The sequence below is a fragment of the Balaenoptera acutorostrata genome, chromosome 17 (genome assembly GCF_949987535.1).
Source record: "Balaenoptera acutorostrata chromosome 17, mBalAcu1.1, whole genome shotgun sequence".
Classification (NCBI taxonomy): Eukaryota; Metazoa; Chordata; class Mammalia; order Artiodactyla; family Balaenopteridae; genus Balaenoptera; species Balaenoptera acutorostrata.
In genome coordinates, this window is record NC_080080.1 from 70,818,045 (window position 1) to 70,839,986 (window position 21,942).

At 44.9% G+C, this 21,942-nt stretch overlaps 1 protein-coding gene across 3 annotated transcripts in view; it reads right to left on the minus strand.

The window, feature by feature from the left end:
- Nucleotides 1-15,530, minus strand: part of TRIM55 (tripartite motif containing 55) — a 42,319-nt gene extending 26,789 nt beyond the window's left edge. For 2 of the 3 annotated variants that reach the window (XM_007185001.3, XM_007185002.3), the window contains exons 1-4: nucleotides 15,195-15,530; nucleotides 14,485-14,657; nucleotides 7,334-7,499; nucleotides 5,280-5,375 (exon numbers count right to left, since the gene is read on the minus strand). In XM_007185001.3, the coding sequence (XP_007185063.1) occupies nucleotides 5,280-5,375; nucleotides 7,334-7,499; nucleotides 14,485-14,657; nucleotides 15,195-15,362 (603 nt within the window). In that variant the 5' untranslated portion in view covers nucleotides 15,363-15,530. The remainder of the gene's footprint in view (nucleotides 1-5,279; nucleotides 5,376-7,333; nucleotides 7,500-14,484; nucleotides 14,658-15,194) is intronic. The other variant, XM_007185003.3, reaches the window with a different exon arrangement.
- Between the last annotated feature and the right edge of the window lie 6,412 nt (nucleotides 15,531-21,942).

Sequence of the window (21,942 nt, forward strand, 5' to 3'; positions counted from 1 at the left end):
CCAAGGCCACGACAGGAAACCTAAGACAATTGTGACCACTGCTCTTACCATGTAAGGAGCATAGCTCTGTGACCAAAATAGAGCTGAAGATAAGCTCTGAGCCCCATCACTTGTCACTGAGCAACTGTGGCTCTACTCGGCCCATTCATATCTACACCACATTCCTCAACTTTCGAGACACGCTTGTTCAAAACGACAACTCTGGGTCTGGAAGGGCCCACTCAGCTTCATTTGACATATGGTACTTCAAAATTCCCTTCATTAAACCAAACAGGGTTTCCTTCCCTTTCCCCTCAACACCCCTCTCCCCCCCCAAAAAAAATCAGACAGTAGATTAATAATATTAAAGAAAGAACTATATTAAGGTAGGAAGATTCTCCTGAGGAATTCAAGTCCAACCCTTCATTGGTAAGGCCCAATTCCAATTACGAGCACATGACAGAAGCCCCATGAGGGCAGACTAGGAGGAGAACCCAGGTCTCTGACAGGCTGCCCTAGGAAAGGGGCAGACAAATTAGAAAAATATCATCCCTCAAGGCACACAGACTGGAGTTCAGCCCCTCCCCCATCCGCTCAGTGGCTCTGTGCAGGGCTTAGTGGAAGAACTCTATTCAATGGCCGTGGGTCTCAGGACTCCCAAACTTATGCTCTTTTCCACCATGTTGCATTACCACCCACTTCGTGTTAGAAGAATAATTATGTTACAACTTATGGCATTTCAATTCTTATTCCTGGGTTTATTGGTATTAGGGGTTTTCTGGACTAGTCCAGATCATTTAGAAGATCCTTGAGAAATCCTCTGAAGGCTGAGGGTCAGGTGAGCCTGCCCTGACTTGAGCCCCATGGTTCAGCGAAAGCATGAGACCAGACCAAGGCAAGCTGAGCCGCTGTTTCATTCACTCTCGTCTGCTGTTGGATAATCAGCACGTTTCCTGGAAGGGGCTCAGCCTCCCTTTGTTGCCAGTATTTCGAGTTATCACAAAGCCTCAAAGAATAGAGCTAATATCTACTTCCATTCATTTTCAATTTTTCCCACTGCAGGGAGTTGCTTCACCCTGCCATCATAATTGATCAAGACCTTGAGGTCTTATTCCGACACCATGTAAAAGATGCTCCAGTGGTTCAAACAATTATTAGCATCATTAGATTAAGTGTACTCTTTCCAAGCTGAGTGTGACAGCAATACAAGGTGACACTTACGGGGCCCCCAGCATGTGCCTCTTAGTCATCACAGCAACACTGTGAAGGTTTATTAACCCCCTGTACCACTGAGGGAGTTGAGGGACAGGGAGAGGAAGTAACTTGACCAAGGTCATACCATTAAGTGGCAGAGCCAAAATTCAAACTCTGAAATCTGTTCTTTAGGCATATGTCATAATTCTGGCATGCTTATTAGAATGATTCTTACTATATTCATACTTCATATTTGTAACTGCACGGACAATGTCTCAAAGCTGTTTGGTTAAAATCACTGATTTGGAAATATAATGGATTTGTTGTCATCGCAGAATCATTGGAGGATTTTATTAAAGGTGCCGTTTTTCAGATACTGGAAATGCTCAAGATCAAATATTTATGATTCAGCTTGTAGCTGTTTCCCCTAGACAGACATCCACGCAGAACAACGTTATTTCTAGGCCGATCTGCCTCGGGACGGCTAGTGTGAGTAGCCTTCTCTCTTGGGTTTCCAGTGACCTAGGATAAGCGCCGTTCGGAAAGACCACAAGAGGGAGGTTTCGTTTTCTAGGGATAAGGAATGAAAGTCAAGCACGTTTTTCTGGAAGCAGAGCGCTGCCGAGGCAGTGCAATTCTCCATCCCCCACCAGCAGCCCCCCTACTCTGTCCCAACCCATCCCAGAACAGCTCCAGGCCTGGAGAGGCAAGTGCAGCTTTAGATCATGCTGGGCTCGTCTAGAACAGCCCAGAAGGCCCTCCAACAACTGCAATCACAAGTTCTGAGAACGTTTCAGGCTGAGCCACCTCGGCCAGGAGGGCTAAGAAGACTGCAGGTTCCTCCATCCACCATCGGCCCACAGCAAAGAAGGAATGCCACTCCTCCACAACTCAGTTCAGACTCCCTTTTGTGACTGTGGTCTGTCTCAAAGCCACTCTCATCATCACTGCAAACTCACATCAACTGCATACATTGTGTTTAAAGGATTACAAGGAGTCCGCAGTGTGATTTATCCTAAGCTCAGCAGCTCTCCAGGGCTGATCCTGGGCCGGCTGCCTGCCCAGGCCAGCCCTGCAAGACATTACATGATTAGGGACAAAATTAGACATTTGCCAGGAACGGGCACTACTACCAAAGGGCAGGTGTCAGGGCCCCGAGTGGGAGGCCATGTAATTAGGGAAGGATCGTGCCCACCCCAGGGGCTGCTCCATTTCCTGTCCCTAGGGAGCTCTTCACCAATCAGAAAAGAGAATTCTTCAAAACAGCTCCCCACCCCCTGGCTGGGAGCCGCCAATGGCTTCTCGGAAAATGTTTCCAGGCAGGTGATGAGCAGAGCCACAGAGGGAAACCACCACCCCAGGCAGGACAGGAGACACAGGAGCTCTGTGACCCTGACCCCTGGTACAGAATTCACCTGCTTGGCAAGGTAGACCTCCCCGTGCGCTTCGCTGCGTGCTGCCCTGCTGCTTGGCCTGCTGATAGGGCCCTGGCTCTGCGGGAGGCCACCTAAGGGATTCCAGGCGCAGGATGGGGCCATTTATAGCTGTGTCTCTGTCCTCAGGGCCTCTTCAAATGGAGGGTATTTGCATCAAGTAGGAATCATAAAATCAGAGACCTCTGTGGGGCTCTGAGCCAATCCCTGTGTTTCTAGGTGAGCCACTTAAACTGATCTGAAAGAACTGTGCTTATCTGAGCCCTATTCATTCATGTATCCTTTCTTTCTTTCTTTTATTGGTTATTTTAAAAATCTCAGGCTCGCTTTAGAAAAATGTGAAATACAGGCATACATAAGGAAGGCCTTGAAAATCACCTGTCATCCCACTATTCCCTGCTCTTACACTTTTGGTTTCTGGCACGTTTTCCCCCTATGAATACAGACATTCTGTCCTGTTTATATACCACGTCTTCATCTTATTTCCTTAAGTTAAAATCCCAGGGGTGCATGAAATGCGTAAAGGGGATGGACTCCTCCTGACAATTTGCTGACACATCTTGAAGCCTCCTGGGGGGAAATTACACAGCTTCCTCTGGGGAACTGTGAAAATGCTCGTAAAAGTGTGTACATTCGACCAATGTTTTTCAGTAACAGTAGGGGTTATAATCCTGACCTTCACTCTCAGGAAGTTCTTTCTGATATCTACACTTAATCCCTTCTGCGGGCTTAACTTCAAACCTGTTCCTTCTTGTCTTGTTCTCAATGAAAGAACAAACAGCTGCTTCCCACTGTGCCCCTGACAGGTCTCCAGGAAGCAAACCTGTTGTCAAGTCTCTCCTCGCCCTCTTAGTGTCCTCCCATGCTGCCTAAATGGAGCAGAGCCCTTTGCATTTGCTCAAGGCCCAGCGTGCCGCATAGGACTTCTCTCGTTTGTGTTCTCCAGCCTCAACGTCCCCGACAGAAAGCCCGTTCCCCTGACAGAGGACTCTGATGGAGGCCCGAGCAGAGACCAGCATAGAGATGACCTCACTTGCCCACAAGCAACACATTCCTATTTATACACTCAGGACTCAGTGTGTACCACACTGAGTGCTGATTCATGGCCTAATGATTAAGTTGTATTTGGCCTTTACTGTGAATAAGTAAAAAGAAAAAAAGTTTATATTGTCTGTTTCAGAATCTCTTTGAGCTCTTCGAGAGAAAACTCTCCTTCTATAAATGGATTCCAGATCCATCATGAATCTTTTCAGGAATGTGAGTATGGGGAAGAGAGGAGACTGACTTTAATGATGTGTAAATCTAAAATGAGATGATTTTGGCCAACATCTTGAAGTCATCATCTAGGAAATGGCCTTTGGCTTTTGATAGAATTTGCCTTTCAAGCGATAAAATGGTAAGATTAGAGCATTTATCAGGCACTCACCATATGCCGGGCACTGGGCTAAGCATTATGTTTATGCTTATTTAACTCCTCACGGTTAACTCTATAAAATGGGTACTTTGCCCTATTTTTCCAGGAGAAAACTGAAGGAATGAATGTACATGTGAATGGATCTTAAAACATAACATTTAGTTTAAAAAAAGTAAGAAGCAGAATGAGAAGGACAACAAAATACCACTTATAAAATTAGAAGACATGCATATAAAACGATACACATTTTGTAGGAATACAGGTAAATGGAACATTAAACATGTTAGAGTAGTTATTTACAGAGAAAAGAACAGGAGTGGGAAATGGGGATAAAAGGTCATAAATAGATAACAAGAGGGGCCGTGCCCACAGCAATAAGGACAACATGCCATTAACTGAGCAGTACAGGCTTCTGAGGTCCAACTAAAACACAACCCCACAGCTTAGAGCAGGGAGTAGTAATAAACTGCTCCAGGTTAGAGAGCCAAAGACCTGGACTCAAACCCAGGTGGCTTGCACCTGCCCCCATGCAGCAGGGCTGACCTAACCTGTGGACCTTCAATTCTTGAAAAGACATCTGCCACGTGGCAAAACCCCTTTGGCTTCAGCATTTATACAGTTTATATTTGATCCTGAGAAAAAGTGGATTCCCAATATTTCTCACATGCCAAACCTAAGTGTGAGCCATTTGTTCATCAAGTTTTTAATTGAGTGTTTATTATGTGCCGGGCACCGGGCCAGACAGAGGGCCAGCAGAGATGAAGGAGCCGGGACTCTAGCCTCAGTGAGCTCCCAGCTACTGATCCCCTCTCTCCCTGCAGGCAGGCAGCAACTCCACTGTTAGAGCTTAGATATGCAGCTCAAATCTGCACATGACTTTCTAAAGCACCAACTAGCGTTTCTTAAGACCGTTTAGATTTCCACAAAGAAACTGTGCTATGATGGTGGAAAACACTCATTGTCACTACTGGAAACTGATTTTTCTTGTAGCTAATCTTTCAAAACGGGTTGCCCAAGAAAGAACAACACCTGTAACAACCACCTTGATAAATGTGGTAAGATCTGCCTTGTTGCCTCATGTGGTAACTTCTCTTTTCTGTGCCAGGAGGTCAATATTTTAGAGACACATCAGGAAGGAGGTCATCCTATACGGAAAGACTGAAATGTTGGAACGGGGATTTCTAGGGTGGCGTTGAGGAAGCCACAAAACCCCAGGGGTTCAGGCACGGTTTACACTCCCTTGAGGCCACCTGACTCACCTCGATCGTTTTGCAGGTGTCCTGCAGCTGGCTGATCACTCCCTGGACCCGATCATTGCTTCCCACAAGGACAGCAATGCCGTCGCTGAGCTCAGACTAATGGAGAGAAAAGAGGGGTGCAAGATTTTAGGGGTTTTCTAGTCAGCACTGACTGTGAGTTCATCTTAGGAGTGTCCTCATGGGTTCTTAATTTAGGGTCCATGGAACCCCCAAAGGAGGAACAGTGAGGCTGGGAGGCCTGAGAACCTCCTGATCTTGTAAATAAAATTCTGAATGGATGTGTGTATAAATGCATTTGTCTGGGAAGAAGTTTCATAGTTTTCATCAAATTCTTAATAGAGACTGTGACCCTGCTAAAAACATTAAGAACACCGAATTATAGGCCATAGAGAATAGCACATTCAGGGTAAAGAATTCTAAGAATTGTTTATTGAATGAAGACCAAAATGTGACATCAGGGGCCCAAAATGAATTATTTGTCTAGTGCAGCTCAGGATCATTTTCACTAGAGAAATATTCATTTTTTCAATGTATACCTATTACGCAGCCTCTACACGCTAGATTCAAACAAATACTCATATTCTAGACTAAGTCATGACAAACTTGAAACTTTAACATTCAACTGTTTCCAGGAAAAAAATTTCAACTTGAAATTCCTCTCAGGACTCTTTGGACCCCAAAGCGATTCCGTTGTTCTTACTTACCCCCTCGCAAGGCTGGCCTCTGGGGCACAAGAAACACTGAATGCGTGGGACGCAGGAAACCTACATGCTTGGTCCAACTCTGCCTTCAACTTCTCTATGATGTTGGGCAAAACATGTAATCAATTTGGACCTTCATTGTCTCACATATAAACTGAGAAGACTGGACCAGAAGAGTGGTTGTAAAACATTTTAAAGCTGCAGAACCCTTTCTTCAAATGGAAGCCAATAAATAATCCCAATAGGTAAAAAGTGAGGCTGCTTTGGCCAAACCAGAGCGGGATGGAAGCTCTGCCAGCCTGCCTCTGTCCATCCCACATGGGCCTCAGGGCTCTGAGGGGAATGGTGTGAGACAGGTACCATTCAGTTCTAACAGGTATGACTTGGGGGGGGGGGGCAGGTAAAAGGGAAACAAAGTCTTAAGCGGATTGAAAAATAAATAAATGTTATGGACATCTTGCTAAATCCTGCTTCTTTAGCAGTTAGTGCTCACTGGTTGCAACTGGTGTTGCCCAAAGTTTGGTTTCCAAATTTAATTCCAACTCTATACTGTATTTGGTGTAAAACACTGACCAAATGTGGAATCTCTGATTCTTACAGGAAGAAGCCGAGATGTGGAGCTTCTCAAATTCTAGATGCCAAGACTTGGTTGCAGCTCTCCGAGCACACAACCCCACAGTTTATTTGCATCAAATGGATAAGCTTCTACTTGCCGGTGGGTGAAACCAGGTTGGCAGGTGAGTGATAAGCTGGGACACCCTGTATTTGGTCAGAATGAGGGGGATGAGGGCATGGACGGTGCCCTCAGTGCTGGCCTAGGTTGAAAGGCTAGGAGGCCAGTTTAGCCAAGGCTTGAGGGCCAGCCCAAGGGAACGTTTCACGCAATGTCATTCATTGTAATTCTACCAACTAGGAGTGCGGGAGAAAAGGCCTTGAGGAAGGCCAAAGGAATCTTTGGTTGGTGAACGAAGAAAAATATTCTGAGTGGAGTAAAAAGTTATCCTTTTATTACCTATAGTCTGAACCTCAAATAATGTTTGAGCAGCTTGAGCTCGGACCGAGCCCCATAACAATGCTCAGCTTCAGCAACCTCCAACGGGCGCAAACACAGCGACCCTCCCCCTCCGGACCCCCTCCTGACCCGCTGCATCTCTTCCCTCCCCCACCTTCCCCACCAGCCTCCAGAGCATTAAGCACGTGGCAGGGGCGCAGCACCCCTTCAGGCTCTACCCTCCGCGCCCGCCCAGCCTCAGGGCCCTGTGCGCATTGGGCATCCCTCCTTCGGGGACAGCGGGTCAGCGACGCAGGCCCTCGGAAGGGGCTTCGGAGGAGGGGCGGAAAGGCCTCTGTTACCTTCTGCCTCTGGAACACGTGCGTGAGGGGAGCCACCTGGCAGTCCTTGTGCGCCCCGAAGACCTTGCACAGAGAGCAGGTGGGCACTTCGCAGTTCAGACAGTAGATGTTGATGCGCTCGTCTTCGTGCTCCTCACACAGGGGCTGGTCGGACTTCTTTTCTGGTCTGGGAGGAGATAACGTAGATAAGTGTCAGCTCTGGTTGTGGCAGAGCTGAGCCGGGGGGCTCAACGGGGTGATCAGGATCGCATCCTACCCCGCAAGGCCCTGTACCCCCAGCAACCCTACCCCCGCAGACTTCCAGAGCCCCTCTCATGCGCTCAGAGCCCTCCACATTCTCTACGGGTTTATCAGCGGTGTCCTGACAAATTTCCAACCAGCCTGGGGGTGAGGACGTGGAGCCTGTGACCTGTAGCATTTGCCAATTTCTGTGGTGTGAGGATTCCCCCCATTGGCCAATTTCAAGGTTTAAAAACGGGCGAGTGCAATTCCTGAAAGCTGAACACCGGATTCTTTCCTTAGGAGCTGCTTCAGCACCATCTCCACGTGCTCACAAGTCTCTCAAGAGAGACTTTACAATTACGGGTAAAGAGGAGAAGGTTGCCGATAAACTAAATCTCAAGTTTGCACCAGCGTTGGGGAGGCCCGTTTACCCCACCGCTGCAGCCTCTGGCCCCAGCAAAAGGAGTGAGCGTGGAGGTGGGCTGGGGGAGCCCAAATCTCTGATAATTCGTCTCGGCGCTGGTTGGAAGTAGTTGTGTGTAAAGAGGAAAAATATCAGCGAGTGCTTTATTAATTTGTTTGGGTCTTCTCCTGCCATTAGCACAAAAAATTAAATGTACATAACTTCCTGAGGACTCAGCAGTGGTTAAGAGTGGGGTAGTATGTGCTCAGTGAATGTGAACAATTACACGGAATACTTTAGGCAATAAGAAAGGTGCAAAATGTTGTTCTGGGACATGGTGGTACCCCGGAAGTCCAAATCTCACAGATAATCCGCAAGTTTCAGTTTTCCCAAACCAAACCAACCAAAACTTTTCAAAGCTGCCCAGGTCATAATGGAGCATTGGGTTTGTATGTGCTAGTGAGATTTGCACTTCCGGGGTACCACCATGTTCAAGCAATGAAGAAGCATGAGAGAGGTAGTGACAAGTTATTGCTGCTTAAGGATAACCTGTTAGCTGCGAAATCACCTGGAGAGCCCAGGTTCACGTCACGTAGTAGGACCTGGTATATTTCCCTAACCATCATCGTGGTTTAGGTGTTAGAATACATCAAGATCAAAATTATGTCACCTTGTGATGCCATAGGCTCCCTCTGGAGATCATGGGGGGAAGGGTGGTTTTAGCCTACTTATACGAAATCCGGAATTTTGATATGTCCTATCCAAAGACTGAGGCTGTTAATAGTTTTCAGAATTGTTTGGAAAATTTAAATACAAATCCAAAATCTTGCCTCATTTTCCCAAACATATGATTATTTAGAAGCATCTCAGATTTGGAACTGAATTTTTATTTCATTGAAGTATAGTTGATTTACAATATTGTGTTAGTTTCAGGTGTACAGCAAAGTGATTCAGTTATACATATATATATTTCCAGATTATTTTCCATCATAGGTTTTTACAAGATATTGAATATAATTCCCTGCTCTATGCAGGAAATCCTTGTAGCTTTTCTATTTTTTTAATATAGTAGTTTGTTTAATCCCATACTCCTAATTTATCCCTCTCCCCCTTCCCTTTCCCCTTTAGTAACCATAAATTTGTTTTCTATGTCTGGTGTGAGTCTTTTTTTTTTTTTTTTTAATTTATTTATTTATTTTTGGCTGTGCTGGGTCTTCGTTTCTGTGCGAGGGCTTTCTTCATTTCTGTGCGAGGGCTTTCTCTAGTTGTGGCAAGCGGGGGCCACTCTTCATCGTGGTGCGCGGGCCTCTCACTATCGCGGCCTCTCTTGTTGCGGAGCACAGGCTCCAGACGCGCAGGCTCAGTAATTGTGGCTCACGGGCCCAGTTGCTCCGCAGCATGTGGGATCCTCCCAGACCAGGGCTCGAACCCGTGTCCCCTGCATTGGCAGACAGACTCTCAACCACTGCGCCACCAGGGAAGCCCTGGTGTGAGTCTTTTTACGTTTTGTATATAGATTCATTTGTATTATTTTTTAGATTCCACATATAAGTGATATCATATAATATTTGTCTTTCTCTGACTTACTTCACTAAGTATAATATTCTCTAGGTCCATCCATGTTGCTGCAAATGGCAATATTTCATTCTTTTGTATGGCTGAATAATATTCCATTATATATATTATGGTCTATTTCCTCCACTGGAATGTGAGCTCCATGAGGGCAGGGGCCATGGTCTGTCTCCTTTTTTGCTGGGTTCCCAGTGCCAAGAACAGTGCCTTGCATAGAGTAGGTGCTCAGTACATATTTGTTGAATGAATGAGAAGTAAAAGGGAATTTGCCAGATTCGTGGACAGTGTTCCCTGTGCTCTAACATAAAACTGGAGAAGGCGTGTGAACTATGGGCAAAGCTTAGTCACTTGGCTCTCCTGAGTGGCAAAGGAAAAGACCAGACAACATCCTGAAGACTCCACTTATAAATGACAAAGGCCTCCGGGGGTAATCTAGAGACTAGGAGTGGTGATTCAGTCTCTGCTTGGCCAAAGGCTTCTCTACCTCTAAAAGCTTCCCTCCCCTGTACCTCCACCTCGTAATAAATGTCAAGCAAGCGTCCAGAGCACATTAACTGGGAGATAGCACAGCTGATGCTACTGCAGCCCCTCTCCCCGAGGCATTTCCCGAGGGTAGCCTGCGTCCCACGTGCTGCTCCGATGTTAGCAGCTCTGACCAGAGACGATATTGTAGGGCTCAGATATTTGCAGGGTATGCAATACTGAAAATGTGGAAACAGCCATGGGCTCTTCATTTAGTTGTCGATTGTGATTACTTTTTCATTATGCAATACAGACCAAGGACTGCCTGCAATATTCCTTATTAGGTTGTTCTTGTTCAGGTGGCAACACAGGCCGAGAGGCATTCCCCCACTTACAAATGGGCGTAGAATGAAAACCTTCAGACACCTTACGCCACATAACAGACCTGGGACAAATGTGGCACGTAGAATAAAGACGCAAAGGCAACTTCATGAGGTGAGGGTGTCCGAGCTCTCAGTTGTGGTTCAGGTCTCAGTGCCAGATGCTGGCTGTGGCCCCCAGCCGTTCCGCGCAGGCGAGTCTCAGGGAGTCTGTAGCCTGTTCCCTCTGCTCTCTGGGGTTTCGGGGACCATCCTCAAGTTTCCTGAAGGATGGGCATCTGGTGCTGATGAGGCATTTCAGGCAGTACTTTTGGGTTTTTTTAACATCTTTATTGGAGTATCATTGCTTTACATTGTTGTGTTAGTTGCTGCTGTGTAACAAAGTGAATCAGCTATATGTATACATATATCCCCATATCCCCTCCCTCTTGCGTCTCCCTATCCCACCCCTCTAGGTGGTCACAAAGCACCGAGCTAATCTCCCTGTGCTATACTGCTGCTTCCCACTAGCTATCTATTTTACGTTTGGTAGTGTATATATGTCCATGCCACTCTCTCACTTCGTCTGAGCTTACCCTTCCCCCTCCCCATGTCCTCAAGTCCATTCTCTACATCCACATCTTTATTCCTGTCCTGCCCCTAGGTTCTTCAGAGCAATTTTTTTTTTTTTTTAGATTCCATATATATGTGTTAGCATACAGTATTTGTTTTTCTCTTTCTGACTTACTTCACTCTGTATGACAGACTCTAGGTCCATCCACCTCACTCCAAATAACTCAATTTCGTTTCTTTTTATGGCTGAGGAATATTCCATTGTATATATGTGCCACATCTTCTTTATCCATTCATCTGTCCATGGACACTTAGGTTGCTTCCATGTTCAGGCAGTACTTTTACAGTCAAACTGATCTCAAAGTTTAATCCCAACTCAGTTTCTCCAAGTGGTGGCTGTATGGTCTTAGGCGAGTTCCTTCAACTCTTTCAGGCTCAGCTTTTACTCATATCTGAAAATTGGACTAGGAGTCTTCTAATTAGATATGACAGAATGAACGCATGCATTTATTTATTTATGTTTCCTGCTGAAATCCCACTAAAATGAGAGTAAGGGAATAAAAAGGTATAAATCAATAAGGACAAAAAATGAGCAAAATGACAGCAGAGGAGAGATGCAACCAAATGTTGGAAACTGGGAACAGCTGGACGAAGGGAAGTGACCTGCTTGAAATGCGTCTTGGTTCTGCTGAGAGCCTGCAGGGTAAAGGCGCACAGGACAAGCTGCTCAAGCTTTACAGCTTTACAGGCAAAGGCCCTGGGACTGCAGAGGCCAGGCACCCAGAAGGCAGGAGTGCAGGGCGGGGCGGTGGGGGGTACTGGAAAGAGGAGGACTTTTTGCACACTTTAGGGGATTACTTGAGGATGTGCTCCACAAAAACAGTAGAGTAAACCAACAAAGAGGACGACAAAGGATCCAGGAAACAAGGGTTTCAACCCAGGGGAGAGTAAAAGAAAAGTAGAAGGTAAAGCCAACCACGCGGGGGCTCAGCCCTAATTGTCTACAGTGAAGTCAATAGATAATGTCTAAAACTGAAAAACCAAAGAATAGGAGCCTGCTAGTAGCATACACACATCACTGGGTGATAAATGGCAGAAGAATAGCTGAAAGAATTAAACGTGGCCGACTCTAGGGAGTGAGACTTGGGGGCAAAGAGAGAGTAGGGCAGGGAATGCAGCTCTCTTTAGAGGCCTTGTAGTGCGATTGGAATGTTTAAAATTATGCATATGCATAGGAATTACTTTCAATAAAATATTTAAAATACTTGTGAGAATTAAAGAATTACACATGATTCATGTGTATAACACCCTGAGCAGTGGCTGACGCATATTCAACACATATTAGTTTGACTTGCTGTATTTTAAAGTTAATTATTATGTTCTTTTTTTTTTTTTTTTGGCCGTGGGACATGTGGAATCTTAGCTCCCTGACCAGGGATTGAACCTGTGCCCCCTGCAGTGGAAGCGTGGAGCCCTAGCCACTGGACCACCAGGGAAGTCCCGTTATGTTCATTATTAATATTAGTGAAATTCGTTCCTTCTCGCATCGCCCCCCCCCCCCACCCCCAAGCTGTGGCTAGTTCAGCACCAGGCAGAATTCTAGATAAGAAGCCCAGGTTTTATTGAGACCTACAATCTCTAGCCATTCTGTGGGAGGCCAGAGTTGACCAGCCCCTGCCCCTTCTGCTGCCACCTTAATGTGGGCCAGGGTTCATCTCACTCTGTATATCAAAGTTATTCCAGAGTCACCTCACATACCCTGAGGCTTAGGATTCTGGGCTGGTAAAGCTGCCAGCCCTCAGGGAACAACTGGGTTTATGTCCAAACATGTGCCCGAGCTCTCTGTACAGTTTGTGGGTTTGCTACCAATTAAAAATGTCCCAAAGGCAAGTCTCAGGTTCAAGAAACAGCAGCATAAGAAGAATTTGATAATCACAAAAACACCACTAGGCTACTCAGTTGTGTGCTTCATTGTTAGAAATTGGTTCATTGCTTTTAATTTGTTCACCTAGGCACTAGTTTTGGCAGATGCATTGCATAGACTTTAAAGCCAGGATGTGTCACGTAGTGTTACGCTACAGATTTTAACATCTCCTCTTCTCGGGATTACATAACAATTATTGTTATTATTTCACATCATTCAAGCTCTCACTGTGGCAAGTAGCAAAACAGAAAATTATTGCAATAAATAGAACGTGTAAGAAGATTTATGGTGTTGCTTAAACATCTGGTACTTATGGAGCAACTATTCTGTGCAAGGCACTGTTGCAGGCACTGAATCAGTTGTTATATAAACAGCCTTAATAATTAGTTGGTTATTAATTGGCTGGTTAACTTTTTTAAGAGACAGTGTATCTATTTGCATCTTAAAATAATGAAAAAAAATGAGATCAGATCTTAATTACAACAGCGGTACTTTCCTTCTTCTCAAGAGATTTTGGAAGCGAGGGAAATAGCCCACTCTGTATCTCTGCAATATGTCATCAGCAATTCTTCTTCCCAGTGCCATCTATATCCTGGCACTACCTAATTTAGTTTTGAATCTTAAGCAGAAATGAATAGCCATAGCAATTATAATAATTATATGTTCGATTTATAGAACAGCTTTCCTTCTAAGAGCACAGGCTCTTCGAGCCCTGCAGATGTTCCGTGAATCCGTGTCTCCTACTAGGAAGCACAGTGAGATCATTTCTAGATGGTCTCAGTATTGCTGTCAAGCGCTATGGACTTGACTGCCTTGTGTACAGTTGAAAAAGGGCTCCTCACACCAGCACTTCTAGGAATGAACTCCCCCTGTGTTGTCTCTAGGAAAGGAATTCTATAGCCAGTGTGATTCGATGAATAAGAAGCCCTTTTCAAAAAAATAAAAAGATGACTGATGTATATGCTGCGTGTCAATCAGCAGCTGAATGCCACGAGTATTCAGGAAGAATAACCTAGAGAATAGGGAAACATAACCTGAGCTCCATCATTTTTTTTCCTCCCATGTCTCTAAACTCCAAGTTGCTAAATCCCAGGAGTCTACCTTGCTTTGCTACTTCCCAGAGTCACTACCATAACTAACTATGTCAGAGGATTTTGTTTTTATTATTATCCTCTAGATAATTTTAAACTGAGACTGACTGAACTAAGGGCAGGCCGATTTTGGGAGATGCCATTTCTGTTCATTTTCTGTAAAGTTCTGCACTCTAATTTTTCTGCTGTGTAGAATCTGCAGCTATAAAGGAGCTGTGTAGCGCAGAAACATCTACAAGGGATGTAATACAAGGCTGGGGGTAGGGCAGCATTATGCCTCTTTCAATATCACCATCTGGACTGGATTAGTGTTAATGAGTTACTTCATTCTGAAATTGATACAAAAGCATGGGCCCCAGCTTCCTTCTCTCCTCCCAAGAGCAACTCTCACTCCCATTGGGAAGGACTGACTTGGAAAAACATTTTCCTATAAAACAATTAGCCCCTGATTGGTAAACAAGCATTCAGTATAGTGACCCACTAAAACAAACAAACAAATAATAAAGACAAGCTTCAGATGTGTCTGACACACAGGAGAACCCTACCTGGTGGACTCCTGCTTGTAGATGTCAATGATGTTTTCCACCAGCAGGTTCCTCTGAAGCCCGTAGATCCCATGTCTGTCCAAAACCACTTCGTGTCTGCAGGATGGGCAACGGAATCGGCCCCCCGAGGCCACAGTGCTACCTCCTCTTGTGGGCAAGTACGGGTTAGAGGCCTGTTCTCGCCAAGCAAGAAAAGAGGAATTGAGTAATGCCACAGGTAGCTTTCCAGAGGCTTCCCTTCACTCTCTGTTACACTATGAACAACATCAACTCCTGCTTTCAGCTTGCTGTGAGATCATCCCTTAGGGCATTATCAGCAAGTGGTCCTGAACTGCAGGCCCAGCACTTATCCACAGTCAAGTGCCATGTACCGCCTTCAGCATGAGGTGCTTTTCCACCCAGCATTTTCATAACCAAAAGTTCCAGCCAGAAACTCCAACATTAATGTCTTGGGCAGTAATTCATTTACAATTTTGAGACAGATTCAATTTTTTTAAAACAAGTATGATTCTTGGTATTGAAAGAAAATTAGATTTGAGCGTAAGAAGGAGGCTGACAGCAAAGTACAAAGCAAATCACTTTAAAAACTTTTTTTTTTTTTTAAACAAATGCAACCTTATACAGCTTTCTAAAGAAATGACCTCAAAGTTAAGCGCTTGATTCGGAGAAGAGGGGATCTTTTCCACCCCCTACATTCCAAACAAACCTACCTGGAAAATGTCACTGGCACATTTCCTACACAGGTTGTGCTGGCAGGGGAGAATGACCACGGGTTTCGTGAACATCTCTAAACAGATGGGACAGATGAGTTGCTTCTCCAAGTTATCCATGGTCTGCTGCTCTTTGGAAAAAGACTTGTAATTCAAAGATGCGCTCATCTCCTGGCCGTCCCTGTGCGCTCTGCCAGGGAAAGGGTGCTTCGAATGGTTTCTGCAAGTGATTCCTGGAAATAATTCCAAGGATTGTGTGATCAAGTGTCCTTTACGTTTCTTTCCGTGGAGGACATTGTTTCAGGCCCAGGTTCAGAGTGGGGCTGGAGCTGTTTTTAGCAGCCGAGGGTCACATGACAGCAGACAGACTTGTCCATATAAGCCAGTGACAGGAGGATGGATTCTGACAGGTGACAGAGAACAGGGGCCAACATTCCCACCCCAGGGAGTGAAGAGAGTGGGTGGGAAGGAGGATTACAAACCCCATTTAGATGGGGTTGTGAGGAGAGGGAGGTGAAGCCGACAGTTGTCAACAACAAATGCAAATGTTGGTGCCGAGTCACTGAGCTATGCCCCCTGTGAGCAATCAGTAACGGCTGGGTGATGGGCTTCTCCAGGACCGGGGAGAACGTAGTCCAAGAGTTTCACGGTATAACGAATGCCATTTCTGTCTTGAGAATTTAGGAAGCGAGTCACCAAAAGTAGCATGATCATACTATCTTAGGTGAAAACAAACAAAGCACGTCTTGAATATCATTATCCTGGCTTCACAAGGGTAATCAACTAAAAAGACTTGCTTAGTGTTAAATATTTCATCTTTGTGAGGGTTGTGAAATGGGAAAAATTTCAACTTAAAAACTGATTTCAGGGCTTCCCTGGTGGCGCAGTGGTTGAGAATCCGCCTGCTAATGCAGGGGACACGGGTTCGAGCCCTGGTCTGGGAAGATCCCGCATGCCGCGGAGCGGCTGGGCCCGTGAGCCACAGTTGCTGAGCCTGCGCGTCTGGAGCCTGTGCCCCGTGACGGGAGGGGCCGCGATAGAGAAAGGCCCGCGCACCGCGATGAAGAGCGGTCCCCGCACCGCGATGAAGAGTGGCCCCCGCTTGCCGCAACTGGAGAAAGCCCTCGCACGAACCGAAGACCCAACACAGCCAAAAATAAATAAATAAATAAATAAATAAATAAGAAAATCCTTTAAAAAAAAAAAAATTAAAAAAAAAAAAAAAAACTGATTTCAAATCTTTTCACCATAAAAGTATCCGCAAAATTTTTTTTAAGTGCACTTTTTTTTAATTAATTAATTAATTATTTTATTTTTGGCTGTGTTGGGTTTTCGCTTCTGTGCGAGGGCTTTCTCTAGTTGTGGCAAGTGGGGACCACTCTTCATCGCGGTGCGCGGGCCTCTCACTATCGCGGCCTCTTGTTGCGGAGCACAGGCTCCAGACGCACAGGCTCAGTAGTTGTGGCTCACGGGCCCAGTCACTCCGCATGTGGGATCTTCCCAGACCAGGGCTCGAACCTGTGTCCCCTGCATTGGCAGGCGGATTCTCAACCACTGCGCCACCAGGGAAGCCCCGCAAAATTTTTTAAAAATCCAAACACCAGTTGATCCAATTTTTTTTTAAAGTTGTGTAATAAAGCTCTAGTATGCTCTTTTCCCTAATCCTCCTTCATCCTATACACCACCACCCCTACACACACCTAGAAACACACAAAAAATTTGGCAGTCTTTAAAAATTTTAGTTTGCACCAACAATCAGTAATGAGGTAGTAACTGGCACATGGGGTGGCAGACTCATTATTCTATTTTGCCATATAGTGGGGGACAAATATCAGTGCCATTTTCAGTGGAAGTGAAAATGGAATCCTGCTTCCACACCTGGGTTTTATCTGGTCTGAAATATCTATACCCCTCTGCATTTGTCTCATTTACCAAGTTGATTTTTTAAATGATAGTTTCCCTGGTCATTTCTGAGAATTCTTGGTCTGCTCTTGAGTCATCAATTTCAATTCTGATATTTGCCAGGATTTTGTGAAACAACTGTTTCATCTATATGTTTTATTTAAAGATTTAAAATCAGATCAAAAATGAAATAAGAAACACATGTCTATTTTTTTATGTAATGAATTTGCAGCTTTATTTCTCCTTGATTTAAAAAACCCCATACAATGAACACATTTTGTTAACACAGCCCCAGGGTGCACTTAATTACCAGTAAGGAGTAGATCGTTGTGACTGGTTATGTGTGCCCTTAGTGCTGTGTGCACTGAGAGTTTATTGAGAATCTAATAAGCTCTATTAACTAATAATAAGTTATATGTATTCATAAACATTTCAGGGATCTTTGGAGAATTTTGTTATTCCTTTCAATGTCTGTTTACAGTGAAGAAGGGAATTGGTGACATTGTTTTACTGAGTTAATTCAGTTCACCTAGCCTAGACAGTTAACTGTGTTTATTGTTACATGGGCTATGGAGGTCTGAGCAAAATATGAGAGCTATTTTCTAAGAAAGATGAAGTTTCTACTGTAAAAGACCTTGCAACCTAAGGAAAAGCACTTAAACTAATACTATACACTATAGCCAAGCCTATCCTTTTAAGAGGAATTCATTCTTTCAAAAAATATTTGTTGAGTGTTTATCATGTGTCTTGAAAGACGAACAAGATACAGGTCATTGTCCTCAAGGAGCTCAGTCTAATAAATAGTAGAGATAAGACACGCATATACAGAACCCCAGTACAAAACAAAATGTGATAAAGAACTTCAGGGACTTCCCTTGTGGTCCAGTGGTTAAGACTCTGCGCTTCCAGGGGGCGCGGGTTTGATCCCTGGTCGGGAAACTAAGATCCCCATTCCGTGCAGCACGGCCAAAAAAAACCAAAAAAAAAAAAAAAAAAAAAAAAAATACAGAGAATTCCAGAGTTGGAGGAATCAGGAGGGCTTCATGGGTCGGGTGGCATTTGCATTGATCCACTGAGGAACCTAGACACCAATGGGCATGTCGTTCTGTGGGCAGTGGGGCGTAGGTGGGGCTTCCAAGAGAAGGCACAGAAGCAGACAGGAGTGCTGGGAACACTCAGAGCGTGTGGTGCTTTGGGCTGGAGTGCAGAGCATGCTTCTGGCACATTGGCAGCCCATGAATACTGGGCTGAAGAGTTTTTACCACTTAATAAATTAGGCAACAGGAAGTCGTTGAGAGTGTCTCACAGGGACGTTTCCCTGAGAGCTGTGCATTGGTGAAATTAATCTCAGTGGTGGTTGGGATAGGTCATTGTGAAGGTGGCCCGGCTAAAGACCAGATGGGAGGTTGTTGCCAATAGCCTAGGTGAGAGGTCATGACGCCCTGGCACCAGGTGACGAATGGCAGTGGGGAAGGAAAGGAGGAAATGGACTCTGGTGGCTATGAGAGTAGAATCCTCAGGGGTGACTCAGATGCCTGAGCCAGAGCAACCAAGATGATGCAGTGAGAGGTTGCGCAGGGAGTCAGGAGGTCCAGCTCCCATGTCCACCTCACCTGGTGATCCTAGGAACGTGACCTCACCTAGTTGGATTTCAGTTCTTTTATCTGTGAGTGGGGTTCATAACCTAACTTAGCAGTATTTGTAGAAAAAAACACTCTGAAACTGCATGAACATTGAGAATCCCCAGGTGAATTATTTGATGGAGAGTTGAACCCTACCCTCTCCTTTTACTCTCTGCTCCTTCTTGCTCTCTGCCTTTCATCTTGTCTTAGAACTGCCCCTGGAAGCTACAGAGGATACTAGCAAGAAGCCCGCAGGAAGAAGAACCAAGTTGATGGATAAGAACCACCTTCCCCTCCTCATCCTCTTTCCTCCATTCCTGCTCCTCCCCCTCTCAGAGACCAGGCATCTATAGGGGGGGCATGTGAGTTGGGAGTGGGACACGGGGGTAGCACTCTGGTTCCTAGGGAGGAACCAGAAAATTTTAGTCTGCTCCCAAATCATTCAGAGTCTGAGAGATGGCAAAAATTCTGGAAATGAATCAGAATTGAAGTCAGCTTCAAGGCTCTGGAATTTGCAGTGGACCTGGGCCTCCACAGAGATGCGAAAACCAGCTTAGGCTCCTGAAGGTACCCTGGACTCTATAGGGGTGGTGCATGACTTCCTCCCCTCTCCTACCCACACCCTAGCACAGGGGGTTGAAACCAATCAGGGGTAATTACACAGGAAGTTGCCATAGTTTGAAGCACCAATTTCCCCCCATTCTTGAGTCCTACCACACTGCGGTACGGGTGTGTTTAGACACATTGAGAAGCTGAAGCAAAACCACCATGGCTCTCACGTCCTCCAGAAGTTTCCCAAATCCCCCAGATAAGTCAAAGGAAGCAAGATGGGTCCCTAAGAACCTGAGTTTACGCCCACGGTGGACTTGGCACTGAGGGGTGACAACAGAAAGAGAAGACTCTTGACCTCTTTCAACCTCTAGCTACCAGGCCAAATGAACCCAGACTTCAGGGTCCAGCGAAATGTAGATCTCAGTGTGTTCCTAATCTCAGGGAGAGAGAAAATGAAGTTCTAAAATCCCTTACTTTAGTACTACACCACCACAACAAACATAATAAATATTTGCAGAGTACCAATCATTTCTTAGGATAGCTCTCTAGAGTAGATATTATTATCTCCATTGAGCCAACTGTGGCTCAATGAAGTTAAGTAGTTGCGCAGAATGATACCTTTTGACTCATCCACTAAGCTACCCCACCCCATACTCTACAGCACATTGTCCATTAGAATTTTCTGCAATGATGTAAATGTTCTACATTTGTGCTGGCCAACCTCTAGCCACAGGTAGCTATTGAGTACTTGAAATGTGTATAGTGCAACTCAGGAACTGAATTTATTTTCATTCATTCATTCATTCATTCATTCATTTATGGCAGCATTGGGTCTTCATTGCTGCACGTGGGCTCTCTCCGGTTGCAGCAAGTGGGGGCTACTCTTTGTTGCGGTACATGGGTTTCTCATTGCGGTGGCCCCTCCTGTTGCAGAGCATGGGTTCCAGGTGCGCGGGCTTCAGTAGTTGTGTCACGTGGGCTCAGTAGTTGCGGCTCGTGGGCACCAGAGCACAGGCTCAGCAGTTATGGTGCACGGGCTCAGCCGCTCCACAGCAAGTAGTATCTTCCTGGACCAGGGCTCGAATCTGTGTCCACTGCATTGGCAGGCAGATTCCCAACCACTGTACCACCAGGGAAGTCCATGAATTTTTAATTTTATTCCATTTAAACATGTTTAAATAACCATATGGGGCTGGAGGTCACCATATTGGACACCAGTCCTAGAACATAAGATATTAAAAAACCTTTGGGGAAAATTGAAATATATATGAAGCATTCTCTGGCAGGAACTGGGTTCCTCTCTTTTGGTGGATTTTGTACTTTCTGGTTAGGGTGATATGAAACTCCTCTAACCCCAGAATAGTTAGAAAAGCAACATCAACTCTAGATTCCAACTTGCAAAACAAGACAGAGCACTCTGGGGAATAGGAGGCATTAGAAAGTTCCCAGAGAATCAGTGTCAGAATCAGTATACTTCCCAAGGATTCCAGAATGTCCTCAGCATTTCATTTACCCATGTTCTTTTTGTCTCTTTAACATACATAATTGCAAATCCAGGTACTTGAAAATAATCTAGGCTTAGCTCCAGGAACTAGCTAGCCATTCATCAAACAAGACAGATGGAAAGTGGAGCTAAAGGAAAGTAAAAAATAGATATAGTTTGAAGCAAAGCAGTGAGGCAGAGTGCAGCCCTGGAGGAAGAGAAAACAAGAGGAACTGGAAGGCTGATCTTGATTTCAGCTCATTCTCTAAGGTAGAGGAAGGAGAATTCTTCCTTCTTTTACCCACCAGAAGTGAGAAAGTTGGTGGTCGACAAAATCATTAAAACAAGGAGAGAAACACCAGACTGTGTGGATATGGAGGCAGACAGTAGGCATTGCTGGAGAAGGTTTAGTTAGACCGGAACACTAGGTCATGAGTGGACTGAGACTTTCAGGTCAACTCCAGCACCAGTTAAGTCTCCTGAAAATCACTTTAATCCCATGCCAAAACAAAGGCCAATGCTTAATAGTTTACAGACCAGGTCCTCTTAAACTAAGACAATGAGGTTGTTAATTTTTCCCTGCAATATTGATCCATTCATCCGTCCACCCATCCGTCCGTCTTCTTACACCAAGGACTCTTGACATCTACAAAATGCTTAACATTTTCCTTCTGTTTACATTGTCAATCTTTTCAGTTTAGCTGTTTTTCTGGCAATAGGCAGCTTGAATATGTGATTTTAAATTTTTTAGTGAAAAGAAACATTTTACAAAAGCTAAACTAAAAATGAAATTAACTAACTTGAAAAGTACTTAACAGAAGCTAAGTGGCATTTCTTTCATTAGATAGTTTGCAAACTTCCGGCTGAAAGCTTTTTTTCTTCTTGATAATTAATCCTTCTCCAAATCTGTTGTTTATAAATTTTACTTCATCATACATATCTCTAAGGAAATGTTAGAAAACTAACATATTGTACTTTCCTTTGAACATTTCTTGGCATAGTTCACATGCCAGAAATAAACAGTGACAGTCCCTAAAAGTAGCAAATACTTTAGCGTAAGGCCTTCCCAATGGCCATGTCTGAACTCCTTACCTTGGCTCCAAGATCAAGGACACTGGGCTCCACCCTCAATGCACACAATCTAGTCTTACCTCCCCTCCGCCCCAGCCTGCTAACTGATGTCTCTGAA